Here is a 14,141-nt window from a genome sequence, read left to right on the forward strand (position 1 = left end):
TTTCTGCGGCCCAGTCATTCCTATCTAAAGTCATCGAAAACTCAATCTGAGGAGGTTGATTTATTTTCTTATCAATCTGTGAATTTTAATTTCCTTTTTAGAGGACCAGTATGAAGATTGAGACATCTTGAGTTAGTAGTCAAAGCTTCTTACCCTAGTGCGACTCTTATGCTTTGTACTAATATGATTTGCTCCTTGCTTGTGACTGAACCCATTATATCTAGTCTAGGGCATATAATTGATTAATTATTGCTGTTTTACTGTTTTATGGAGCCAAATTTCTACTTTGTTGTGCTTTGAGCCTTGGACAGCTAACCATGAGACAAAATGCTCACTCTTAAAAATAAATCAGAAATTTCTGACTTTCTAGTTGTATTTTTTGTATAGTCATTGACCAGGTGGACAACAACAGTTTCAATGGGGGTTAAATTATTTCACTAGAGTAGATTATGAAGATGTGCACAAAGCATCATGCATTCATTTTAAGTTATATGATACTCATCAGAGCAGCCACGAAGCATCGTTTTTGAAAGGGGGGCAGCCAGAGAAAAATATTTTTGACTTACCTGAAGAAGTTGACAAGCAAAAAAAGAAAGGGGGAAATTGCCCAAACCCCTGCCCCCCCCCCCCGTTGCTACGTGCTTGCAGGACAATTGAAAAAGAATACATTTTAAAACGTATACATGTATATTGCTTGTATCTCAAATAAAAAATGAAATCGTGTACATGTCCCGCTGTAGCTTCGAACCAGCGACGTAAAGATGAACACCTCACTCCGCGAGTCTAAAAATGGTCGTAGAGGATGAAGTAAAGAAGAAAAAAAAAACGAATATAATTGATTAATGCTGGAAAGCAGATTCAACTGCATACAGCATAGGCTTTGATGAAGACAGCTGAAAATATAACTACAAGAACTTTGTAATCGTAACGGTTATGACTGACATGAGAATATGTTTACTAGTTTCTTAATTTGGGTATGCCAGAGCATCAAAAATTGTTGGAAACGTGGAATAAAAAAACCCAATATACTTAAATGACCCAACAAACTTGACGGCAATTTATGAATGGTGACAGGCGCGGATTCAGGAAGTTTTTCCCAGGGATGAGGGGTCCACATCAAAAATATTTGTAAGAGCAAAAAAGTAATAAACTTTCTCAATCCTGAAATGTAAGAGGACACTTTCATAAGTCTATACTATGTTTTTGTAGGGGGAAACCCCCCGGGGGATATGATCAGATGAATATTTGGCCGGTATACTCTCTAAAGAGGTCTTTGTTCTTTTCGATTTTATTACTTTAAATGATGTAACTTCTAACTCACTTCACAATATAACTGATTTTTTTTCCCCCAAAGCTCGACCAGGATATTCTCAAAAAAGAACATACTTTAAATAATTCATGCAGTCATGCATTTTCATTTCCATTCAATAGAATAGTCCAGGGAAAGGGCGCAAGAACTTACACGTGACATTTTGGCGCGAAAAATGGACTAATCAAGTAGTATAAAAACGCTGAAAAAAAGGTCAAACGGACATGTTCCGTATAAGAACTGGCATGAAATAAATAGCTACTAGCAAAAAGCTAAAGGAAATAAATACATCAATGTATTGTATCAGCAATATGATTATTTTTCTGCTAACTGTTGTTGCTGAAACGCATGTAACAAAATCCGATGATACTCAGCATGAACAAAATTTTGCTGGCTAACTGTGACCTCTTAGCTTCACACCAAGGAAATATTGATCCTTATACAGTAGTGCCTGACGCCGTGACGTCAGGCAACAAACATACTATCAGTACATGCAGTACTTTGATTACTGCAGAAGTGAAAGTGACGCAATTCTCGTGAATGTTCATTAGTCAATGTCATTTGAAGACTCTTAAATTTAGACAAAAGTACCTTCTTCAGCCCCCCCCCCCCCCGAAATAGCGAATCGGGGATTGTTTACGTTTTACTCCTTAAAAATAATTACTTACATTAAACCATCCTTGACTCCCATATGTTTAATTATTACTTTTATCTATAACAGTAAAATTCAACCAATATACAGTTGTCGTTTGATCTTAACAAAACTCCAATCGGGCCAAACCCAAAGTAAAATGACAACAATCGGCACGTCTAATTTGGCTTGAAATTACAAGCCTTAATAGTTACCCGAAAAATAAAACTTATTTCATTTCTAAAATTAAATCAGTACCACAATTCAACTTCATAAAAATTTCCATGACCTTACCGTTTTATCGATTCATCAAGAAAGGAAGAGGAAGAAACAACTAAATAATAGACTTTATGCAAATGAACCTAAACTATCCAGAATGATAGGTTGTGACTAAGGGAGAATATACAATCGCAACTTCTCGGGCCTTTCCGACTAGCGGAAAAACGACCTCGAATGTACTAGGAAGACGCCATGACAACTCCCCCTTTTCACGATCTTTGAAATAAATGCATGAAGACCTATCATCTGTGGAATATGGAGTTAAACTTTATTCAATTTAATGATGTTACCTAAAATATCTTTCGGTTTAGGGAACTTCGATCTCCGATTTTTCCAGGGTACATTTGAATAAAAATAATGGATTTTATCACCAATTTTTAACATCCTGATCATGAGTTTTAATATTTATAATGCGTCTTAGTCCCAAACATGTAATAAAACGTCTCATTCTTTCAAACGTTTCAGTGACTATAAACAGAAACGTGTAATCATGGCGGCAAGCATGTCTTTATTTTAAAGTGAAGTTAAAATGTCTTGGAGGTAACACGATGTTTAAAAACTTAATTTTCACAGAGAATGCATGAAGGAAGAGCATACAATGGGAGATGCAATATTTCTCTTCCCCAAAGAGTCCTGTTAAAAACGTAATCTATGATTCTTATGGAAACAAAAATAACCACATTAGCTGTTTCAATGACATAACTTCGCTATTTTTTCCCAATGGAAATATTTTTCTTCCAGTTCAAAAGTAACGAATTAATATGTTGAAACTGGACAAAAATTGTGGAAATTGCACACAAAGACTATGTACGTTTTTTTTTTTATTTGAATTTTATTTCCCAAACCCAGACACATGCTAAATTTTGTGTGACAAGTGTATGAAACAATGAAAAAATCAATATAACCAGATAAATAGATTGTTTTCATGGTTATAGGTCCCAGATACATGCCTTGTTGTTGAAATTTTACTTTGACCTCCATTGGTAGCTATATATAAGGTCATGCTAATAAAAGGAAATAGGCAACAGTGTAGGGTTTCACTAAAAGGTGTATCTGTGACATGTCTTGATAATTAATATAATATAGTTTACAAGATTATGAACTAAAAAAAAATTAAAAAAAAATGAATGTGGCATGTTCTCAATATTCTATCATCAACATCAACAAAAACAAAACGATTTCAAATAAGATCTGAAGTAAACCCTCAGTAAAATCATTTATAGTTCCTTTTATTTGATTCTCATTTTACTACAAATAATTTTTCCAAATTTCAGCAGAATTTTATGTTTCTAATTTTTACCAATTCAAAAGATGGGTGGTGGTGTTTCTTGTTTTTTGAAATGACTAACAATTTGAAAATGAAGTTTCAAATTATTTTTATTTTTATTTTGTCGCCACACAATGGACATTTTGGTTGAAAAAATCCGTAAACCTAAAGATAAAATAACTTTGGCCTAAAATATACTATAGAGGGAACTTCTATCTCCGTCTATCCTACATTTGAATAAACAGGAATTGTATAAATTTTTAACATCCGGTGATGTTAATACACCAGGTTGTTTTGCCACACATAACAGAAGCCCGAGATGATGCGATTGGGAGAATATAATTATTTATCTCAAAGGACTTAAGATTTCCGGAATGGAGGGACATTGAGTTACTGAAATAAACTCACTTATCCGAGACGACGCTCGTATAAGTGGTGATATTTTTCAGCCTACTTCATTATTTGATGATTATATATGTTTGTGTTTGCCCTACATGTAAATTGTATTGTTTCAATAAAATAAAATTCTAAAAGCTTGCTTACTCTTCGTTTTCTTCACATTTATAATTCAAGATTTTCGGTTCATTTGGACTTCTTATATATCCCCCCACCTTTGTTAAAAAATAAAGTTATTTCCTTTATTTGAGGTATTCAAAGACCTGTAAGTAATAGGGTCCGCCAACGGCTTATCTCCCCCTTGCGCCGCTAGAGGCGCTGGTGTACTATGAACATGGCGTACGCTTCGTACACAGTGCCGAAACTGAAAAAAAAATTAATAATATTCCGCGGCGCTGTAACGACAGGAAGGAAAACCGATCTCATAGAAAGGTAAGAAAACATTGATCTGTTACATGCAAACCTTATTCATTGAAGTAATCCTTATATAACTTGTATTTTAACGGTATTCAGTCATGTGGTGCTACGTAGTGAAATGACAACAATGTTGAAAATGCATTCAAAACATATTACATAGGCCTGTACTTCACGCAGTTTGGAAGCATACGAAAGGAATTTCAACTTTAGCGGTCCCGTCATAGAACTGCCAGTAGAAAGGAATGTAGAATGGCCAACTACTGGGTATAAACAAATGACATCGGACCATTATGACCATTTGCCACACATAACAGAAGCCCACATCGAAGGTAATATTACTATGAATTTGGATATCAAGGGAAACTCGCTTAGGCAGTTAAGTTTGTATTTGAAATGTGTAATTGTTGTATGTCACATATGAAATGTTCCAGTCTTGAAAATTTTATATCAGAAATAAATAATGTCAGCATGCAGGAGTAAAATTCTTATTTTCTGTTGGAAATCTTAGGATATTTTCAATATAGACAATGCAAGCAGTCGACAGACAAATGATGGGCAATAGATAGTTTTCGATTGACCAAGAGTTACTTCCCGTTGGCCGCCATACTGGAGGTCCAAATGCTCATATTCCTTCATTGTTCAACCAATTAAAAAATTTTTATATTTGCTATTTTGAATTAGAAATCATTATTTTTCTGAAGTATATAAATTTTTGGAAGCCTCCTTTATTTAAAAAAAATTATTTGATAAAGATTTTCCACCAAATATTTCTGTTATATTTTGGTTTACAGTAATTGTTGTATGTCACATATGAAATGTTCCAGGAAAATTTTATATCAGAAATAAATAATGTCAGCATGCAGGAGTAAAATTCTTATTTTCTGTTGGAAATCTTAGGATATTTTCAATATAGACAATGCAAGCAGTCGACAGACAAATGATGGGCAATACAAAGGCCATTGTGAAAGGAAAATTACTCCTGGAGTCAGAGAGAGTTGAAACACTGAGCATTAACTGTCAAGATGAAGACTTTTTCCTTACAGGATTTGTCAGAGATGCAATGAAGAAAAAGGTAATGAAAAATAATAAATTAAAAAAAGAAATCAATGTGCATTTATAGTGTGAATATAGTCAAAATTAGTTCTTATGTGGTTGAAAATATATGGCTATATTTAACAGGTGTCTTACAATTATCGTGTAAGAATTGACAGAAAAACAGGTGAAATTAAAAATTCAGACTGTGAATGCCCTGCTGGGAAGGGCCCCAATGGAATCTGTAAACATGTAGCTGCTGTTGTTTTGCTCTTGGTGAAATTTCGGGAAACACATATAATAGCTATTCCTAGGGGATGTACAGAAAATCTTCAGACTTTTCATAAGCCAAAAAAGTCTTTTAAAGTTGAGCTAACTGTGTTAAAAAAATGTTTCTTCTTTCTTGCTTTCTTTTTTTTTTTTTTTTTTTTTTTTGTTAATTTGACAATACGAATGTAAAATATTTGAGGTTTTTAGTTTTTCACACAAGTGTCAGGGATACAAAAAGATTTTCAATATAATGTTTGGATGATGATACCATTTAAACATATATATACACAACTTTAACTCTGAGGCCTGTGTCACATTTTTTATTAAGTTACATGATCTACAGACGAATTCACAAATTTACAGTTTGTTGAGTTGTTTTTGAACGTTTGAAAGATTATTTCGCATGCATGCAAAATATATATTTTTGTGTTCAGTATTAAACTTTGTCGATTAATTCATGTGATCCAAAATTTCCAAGCAATGTAGATTAGTAGTAAACCATGAAAATAAAATCAATAAAAAGTTTTATATGAATACATTTATGCAAATATTAGATCACACAAGTACTTATATTCAGTATATGACTTTGTAAAGAAAAACACAACAGGAATATATATTTGATAAACTAAAATAGAAATAAAATGCAATTCTTTTGTGTCATTTTCTTAAAAAAAGAATAACATCCAACTTATTTTAAATCTTTGAATTTTACAGGCTCCCCCATAAAAGCTGAAGACATGCCTTGGACTTATAATCCAGATCTTAGTGACCCTCGGCCTCAGAAATACAGAGGAAAAGCTGGATACAATGATTATGTGAGCAACATTGTAACTAACTACTGTGCTGTAACATCTGCAGATTTGGCTTTCAAGTACATAAAGCCCAAGGCATTTATCAACATTGCAGTACTAGACCATGATTACTTGGACCTTCCATTCACCGAATATTGGATAGATGCAGCTCAAAAGGTATAATATAAATAAAATATTTTGTAAAATAGCTGAAGAAATTGTTTTAGTGAATCTTGATGAATTTGAAGAAATTCTTTGGTATACTTTATTAAGAAATTTTAATTTTTGTACAGGTGTCAGATAGGGACATCGCTCGCATTGAACACAGAACGAGGAAACAGAGCCTGTCGAAAGTTTGGCACCGTGAAAGAAAATGGCGTTTGACAGCTTCCAGGTTTGGGGATACTAGTATATGCAAAGCTACTGATCGACGCAACAGATTGAAGCTGTGTTCTAGCATCTTAAAACCTCTTAAATTAAAAACACTCGCTGTCCTACATGGCCAACAATATGAAGCTGTGGCAAGACAAGTATTCTAAGACAAAACAGGTTTTAAAGTCAAAACTTGTGGCCTTTTTGTAGATTTAGAGAATAATTATTTGGCTGCTTCGCCGGATGGTATTATTGGAGAAAGTGCGATTATTGAAATCAAATGTCCATATAAGGGTAGAGATCGTAAGATTGCTGCAGATAAGTTTTTCCCATTCTTGCTAGAGGATGATGATGGTGTATTGCACTTGAGTCATAATTATTACATGCAGGTGCAAGGGCAGCTTAATGTGTGTAAAAAAGAGAAGTGTTTCTTTGTTGTATACACATTTGTTGATATTTTTGTGGAAGAAATTAATGTTGAGAGAGATTACTGGTGTGGTTGCATGTTACCAAAGCTAGAGTTGTTTTATAAGAAACACTACAGAAAATTTCTTGCTGAAAAATTGTAAATTGGTGTCATTATCAATCTGCAGTTGAGGGCCGTTGTTAAGGAAAACATTTGTGATGTACAGAAAATTTCATTTATTATTTATATAGATACCGGTAATGATACAATTTTCATATATAGAAAAGCTTTTTTCAGCTCTAAAGATCAGCAGTTCTGTTCAGCACAATATTTTTAAATTAATTGTTTATCACAGAATACATTGTTTAATTCTGTTTTAATGGATACTTTTTTAGCTCACCTGAGCCGAAGGCTCAAGTGAGCTTTTCTGATCACATTTTGTCTGTCGTCCGTCTGTAAACTTTTCACATTTTCGACTTCTTCTCAAGAACCAATGGACCAAATTTAACCAAACTTGGTACAAAGCATTCTTGGGTGAGGGGAAGTTTAAATTGTAAAAATGAGGGGGTCAAGTCCCCTTCCAAGGGGAGATAATCAAGAAAATACAAAAATAGGGTGGGGTCATTAAAAATCTTCTTCTCCAGAACCACTGGGCCAAGAAAGCTGAAACTTATGTGGAAGCATCCTTGGGTAGTGTAGATATTAAATTGTAAAAATCATGACCCCCGGGGGTAGGGCGGGGCCACAATAGGGAATCCAAGTTTTACATAGAAATATATAGAAAAAAATCTTTAAAAATCTTCTTCTCAAGAACCACTGGGCCAGGAAAGCTGAAACTTATGTGGAAGCATCCTTGGGTAGTGTAAATATTAAATTGTAAAAATCATGACCCCCGGGGGTAGGGCAGGGCCACAATAGGGAATCCAAGTTTTACATAGAAATATATAGAACAAATCTTTAAAAATCTTCTTCTCAAGAACCACTGAACCAGGAAAGCTGAAACCTTATGTGGAAGCATCCTTGGCTAGTGTAGATGGTAAATTGTTAAAATCATGACCCCTGTGGGAAGGGCGGGGCCACAATAGGGAATCCAAGTTTTACATAGAAATATATAGAACAAATCTTTAAAAATCTTCTTCTCAAGAACCACTTGGCCAGGAAAGCTGAAACTTATGTGGAAGCATCCTTGGGTAGTGTAGATTCTAAAGTATTAAAATTATGTAAGGGGAGGGGGTATGGAGGGGGGCATGATAGGTATAGCAAGAGGGGAAATTTGCTAAAGATCTGCTTCACCCAAGTTACTCAGGTGAGCGATGTGGCCCATGGGCCTCTTGTTGTTATTGACATGTTGTTTTATATCATAACAAAATGTAATTTTTCAATATTCATCATGGAATTAAGATTCATTTGATTTGAGGGAAATGATTGTGAAGTTATTACATGTAATAATTAGAAAACATTATAAAGGTGTCTAGATAATATGTACAGTAGTGTGACATAAATGAGTTCGCAAAATGGCCGCCGTCATCGTAAGTATTTAAGAAGGGCGGTGAATCAGTTGCTGAAATAACGTTATCGCTTCTCTTAAAGAAAAAAATATTTAATTGAAATTTAGGTACGACTTAACTAATTCTGTCCATTGTTGTAAATTTGGATTATTCCCCTTTGATAAACAATTATCGTCTGCTTGGAGATATGGCTCCCCATGGTCGAGAATTGACGAGTGACTTAAAAGAAATAATCATTCAGATGTCAAATGAAGGTCTGTCAAGCTACAAAATTGAAAATCTAACCGGAATTAACAGTCGTACCATCCAAAAATTTCTCAAACGTGTGAGGGAAAGGGGTAACATAGAAAATTTACCGAGAAGTGGGGTGAAACGAAAAACTTCACAGAGAGATGACAGGGTTCTTTCCCGAAGCATTAAAATCAACCGTCGTCAGACTTTAAAAGATATAACATCCAAATTCAATGCCAGGACAGGATCTAATGTGTCACTCAGAACAGTTCATAGACGATTATCAGAGGAAGGTTATAAGAGGTGCGTAGTTTCTAAGAAAACAACTGTTTCACGCGTGAATAGAGAGAAGAGAACCCGATTTTGTCGACAGAAATTGCACTGGACAGTAAACAATCATTGGTCATCCATAATATTCAGTGATGAGACTAAGACAGTTATTGGAAATAACGATAAAGTTCATGTCTGGAGGAAGAGTGAGGAAAGAATACGTCCTGAATGTGTCGGGTTGCGTGGTGATTGGGAAACGAACTGTCGGGCTTCCCTTATGTTTTGGGGTTGCATATGTTATAATGGAGTTGGTACCCTAAAAACTGTGGATGGGAACATGAATAGCGAGAAATATATTGCAATTCTTGATGAGTGTCTTTTGCCTGTGATCGCTCGTCATTTCCCCAAACCGACGCTGGACCTTCCAAGAAGACAACGCCCCCTGTCATGTCTCCGCTTTCTCAAATCGTTGGAAACAAGACAATAACGTTAACACTCTACCATGGCCCCCCACAAAGTCCTGATCTAAATATAATAGAAAATGTCTGGAGAGTGCTCAAAATCCGTGTACGAAGAAGGACACATGAGGTCAAAAACGCGAATGATCTGGAGCGAATCGTCCATGAAATATGGAGTAGCCTCCCTTTGCACTATATTCAGAGTTTATATGCAAGCATTCCTAGGAGAATTGGAAGTGTTCTACGCTCAAGAGGCCATATAACAAAGTACTAACACAAAAAGGTAAGTGGTAATATTAGTTTATTGATAGAAATTAGATTTTACATACCGCAAGCGCACCGCACGCATGAATGACGGCGGCCATTTTGCGAACTCATTTACGTCACACTACTGTAGATATATTCATTTGCTGTTTTAAGGCAGAAACTGTATCAGAAGTGAAAGTTAAAGAAGTAGTACATGTACCTGGTATGTGAAGATTTAAGCTTGAATAATGGAATTGTAAGTAAACTGAAAAGAATCATTTGTTTCATTAATACAGCATGTAATAAATGATGTATCCACCATTATTTGGAATCTTAATCTTTATTATGAATATTTGTCAACAATGCAAGGTCTAAAATTCAGTACTGAAAAACAAATGAAAATAATTCTGGAGCCTAAAATAGCTTTTCCCTGTGGAAGCTCTTTCTTGAGGATTTTAAAAGTCTTTGCCAGTCCAATGATCCTCTCCACATGTATACGCTTGGAGGCGATTCTTCGGTCTTTGACGACATCTTGTGCCTCAAGCTGGCTTTTTTCTTTTAACATTGTTGGTGTGTTTACTTGAATGTTACGAGAAGCAAACAAATCCTGGACCATGATGCCCCTGTCAGCAATTATACTGTCATGGTCTTGAAATTTGTCTTTTTCTAGTAACAAGTCAGGCGTTCAGTGATTTGTCTGTCACTTGTGGCACCATAGTAAGCATCCGAAATATAACTAACAGTGCCACGTGGTGTGCAACCAATCATGACCTTTAGTGTATTTTTGTTCTTTTAATTGGAAAATGTAGCACTCCGGGCATTTACATTCTGGGGCTTATTTATTGGTACCTCGGTGGCATCAAGTATTACTCTAGTTTTGTTAAAATTTGCAAAGAAGTCATCGGGCGTATATTCATCTATTACTGATCTAGAGGGCCAAATGTTAAGCTCTTTAAATTGAAAGTACATAAAGTTGATCCATGTAACAATGATATTTGAAACAGTACTTTCACTAACTTGAAACAAATAACACAGCTCAATGTCTTCTTTTGCTTGTCTCAATTTCATCATAACTAAAAACAACTGGTCTTGTGGGGAAAGTAAGTTGCTCTTAAGGTTCAAATCATGTGCTGCGGGACCAAGAACTTGAAAAAACATCATGAAGTGGTCGTAATTCTCAAAACCTGTGTAATATTTCACCATTTTATCATTACTCTGCAATTTTTCAATAGAAAACCTGTTGTTTTTGCCAATGTCACACTGGACTGATTGATCTTGCAGCTTGTTTTCATCACTTTTAATACATTCTGATTTACAATCTACACTAACTTCTTGCGCTGATTCCACCACCACTTCATTCACAACAAATTCACTACTAGAAACATTTTCATTCACAACACATTCACCACTAGAAACATTTTCACTCTGATCTGTATCACACTTGACTCTTTTACTGTATCTTTGCTCTCTTGTGCTAGGTGACTCATTCTAAAACGCAAAGGGAAAGACAGAAGGAACAGCTTCTGTTTTCAGTCTCTTTCTCTCCCCTTAAAATAAAAGAAACTCGTCTGAAGCTTACTTTCAAATTTACGTTTTCTTTTTATTTAATCAGATCGGTATAAAAACAATACTGTCAGATGTTTATGTAAGTGGTAAATCGAGAACCGCCAGGGTATAAAAACAGTAGTTGTAGGTTAATGTTGGGTTATGACCAGCATGCTGAACATCGCGTTGAGATAACTACCATCGTCTGCGAACGATAATTTTGAACTAAGAATTATTTCCAAACTTTAAAAACGTAATTATTAGATCAGCAATTAGATTAAGATAACGGACTAACCAAGTAATGTTGACTGAATGTAATCATCGGATGTGAAGTGATCGCCACACACCCGGTCGTGAGCAGCTGGCTTCCATAACTTTCGTGTTTTTACATCCAATCTTCGAATCGCGACTCGCCATTTTGGATTCGAAGGGAAGAGATGCCCGCCTATCTTATTTTTACACATAGGTACACAGCAATACACTGGCATATCGACGATTTAACACAAACGCGGTTTCTAACTTATAAAGTAAACAATATCGCGACGGATCTATACCTCATAGTACACAAGCGCCATCAGGGGGACATAACTCTTCTTGGCGGACCTTATTAAATTGAATGTGATTGAAAACAAATTAAAAGGTTGTATATACAAATGTACACTGTAATTTACATATTCACATAAACCAACCATTATTGGAGATATTTTTTATTTACGGTTCGTCGGTTTGTAATCAGTCTGAGATGTTTAATTTTCGCTACTGAGGAAACATCTCTACCAATACATTCAAAATAAACAACTGGCGGCGATTAATGTTTGCAAGTAAAAGTAGATCGCGAAACTCGCGGAGATTCTTCGCACGTGAATAATTGTTGATTTACAGTAATCTAATCAAATTTGGTTGCATTTTAAAATATTTTTTTCGAGGTTTAAGGGGGATGTACAAGCCATATTAGATCTAGTCTGGTGTAAAATAAGAAATACCAAGAATGTGCTTAATACTCTACTAAACTAGCCCAAAGTTACTCAAAGTGCTAATGCACTAATTACCTACTGTTAGAGACCAAAATTAGTAAATAATTAAGTGTATTTTGTTTTAATTAGGAGGAAATTAATCATGTTAGAACTGCGCAGCTACAGCATTCACAAGATGAAAAATGCATTGAAAATGTTGTTAGTTTGATTCATTGATAATATGGCTACAACCATTTGTTTCGTATTTTTCTCGTCATTATCAATAATTCTTGAAAATTTGATTTTTCATATGGGTGTCTTCCTGAGGCCATGTGTTTATGTCGTCCGCCATTCCTCTGTCACACAGAGTTCGAATAACATTGATTTTAGAATAAATACGACCATAATAACATCAAGACAAGAAATAACTAAGTAATAATCATTAGGTTATATTACTTACTACTTTTATTTGTTGCATCGCATCGTCTGATTAATGAAAAAACGCGATTTTAATCCCACTCCAGCAAATCGGGAAAAACTGTTCTGTTTACAGCTCGAATTTCCTCGATAATATCATTCCACTGAGCACGTGGTTAGCATGTGCATATATCTGCTGTGGAAAGATGCGTTTATTTCTATGATTATATTTATTTTTTCATGGAAGAAGTCTTGATAATTTGTTGGTTTTTTTAAAACTCAAGAAAAAAGATAAAATATGTCCTAAACATATGTGTTTACGGCGGGTCTTTTTTCTGTGGCGATAGAAGTTATTTTCAAATGGGGCACTGCAAGGAGGATGCTTAGCATTTTATTTGAAAATGTTAAACAATATGCGGTGCATGAAAAACAAATTGTAATTACATGTCTTACATTCGAAAAGTTGGTACATATATTGAGTACATATGTCTATTTTGTTTAGCAGTTAGATAGAAAAAATAGGCAGTTAGAGGATTTCCTTCAGGCACCTCACATAAATAGCTAGATTGTTTGCAATGAACCATACATTGTATGGAGTAATGTTTGGACATAAAAACGCATCATGTCTCCTTATGTTGACAACGTTGTAAGCTCTCGCTCATTGAACATACGAAGCTTGATAAAATATATTGAGTCGTTTCTTTGAAATTTAGAAGCAAGCACAGTGTTTGCAAAGAAAGGTCCATTGCATATGCTATGTCTATCATCGCAAAAAAAAAATGAGAGGCTACACCCCCCCCCCCCCGAAAATCCTACGTTTGTTTTTTCAAAATAGTGCTAAAGATTAAAAAATTTCGCATTACTAAATATGTGATGGAACATGTACTAACCTTATAAGACCGTTTGTTATAAAAATATTTGGTTGCCCTCTCTCCCGATCTCTTGCCTAGAAATGGCCCGACTCAATTTTTTTTTACATCTCATTACACGATTTTTTTTTCTTCCGTCAACAAATATGTTTAAATGTTTAGGAATTTTTTTCTCACCTATAAATACGGACCCAATAATTTTTCCTTGAGTTGAGAGGACCACCAAACGTCATTTTAAAGATGGTATAAAATATTTAATTATATTGAATTTTTTCTTTTATACTCTGTAAAATTGTAATTTTGACAAAAAGGGCAAATTGAAGAAAGTTTTTTTTTATTCATTAAATCTCCTAACCTACTCTGAATTATTTCATTCCTTTTCAAATGTTGCTCCGCTGTAATGAAAATTGTAAAAGTTTATTTGACAGAGTATACGAGGGGTGATCAAAAAATAAACGATATCTTAGGTATTTG

At 34.8% G+C, this 14,141-nt stretch overlaps 1 protein-coding gene and 1 long non-coding RNA gene across 2 annotated transcripts; one reads left to right on the plus strand and one right to left on the minus strand.

Annotated features, from left to right (window-relative positions):
• Nucleotides 1-4,260: 4,260 nt before the first annotated feature.
• LOC134249563 (uncharacterized) lies at nucleotides 4,261-10,214 on the plus strand. Its single transcript, XR_009988313.1, has 5 exons — nucleotides 4,261-4,314; nucleotides 4,477-4,628; nucleotides 5,213-5,371; nucleotides 6,316-6,569; nucleotides 6,686-10,214. It is a non-coding gene; the product is annotated as an uncharacterized LOC134249563 (long non-coding RNA).
• A 461-nt stretch (nucleotides 10,215-10,675) lies between these two features.
• On the minus strand, nucleotides 10,676-12,003 carry LOC134249552 (uncharacterized). Its single transcript, XM_062731889.1, has 2 exons — nucleotides 11,983-12,003; nucleotides 10,676-11,371 (listed from the first exon to the last, which is right to left on the minus strand). The coding sequence occupies exons 1-2, from the start codon at nucleotides 12,001-12,003 to the stop codon at nucleotides 10,676-10,678; spliced, it is 717 nt and encodes a 238-aa protein (XP_062587873.1).
• Between the last annotated feature and the right edge of the window lie 2,138 nt (nucleotides 12,004-14,141).

The sequence above is a fragment of the Saccostrea cucullata genome, unplaced genomic scaffold (genome assembly GCF_032062105.1).
Source record: "Saccostrea cucullata isolate Sc308-1 unplaced genomic scaffold, CSIRO_AGI_Scuc_v1 ctg13839, whole genome shotgun sequence".
In the NCBI taxonomy this organism is placed as follows: domain Eukaryota; kingdom Metazoa; phylum Mollusca; class Bivalvia; order Ostreida; family Ostreidae; genus Saccostrea; species Saccostrea cuccullata.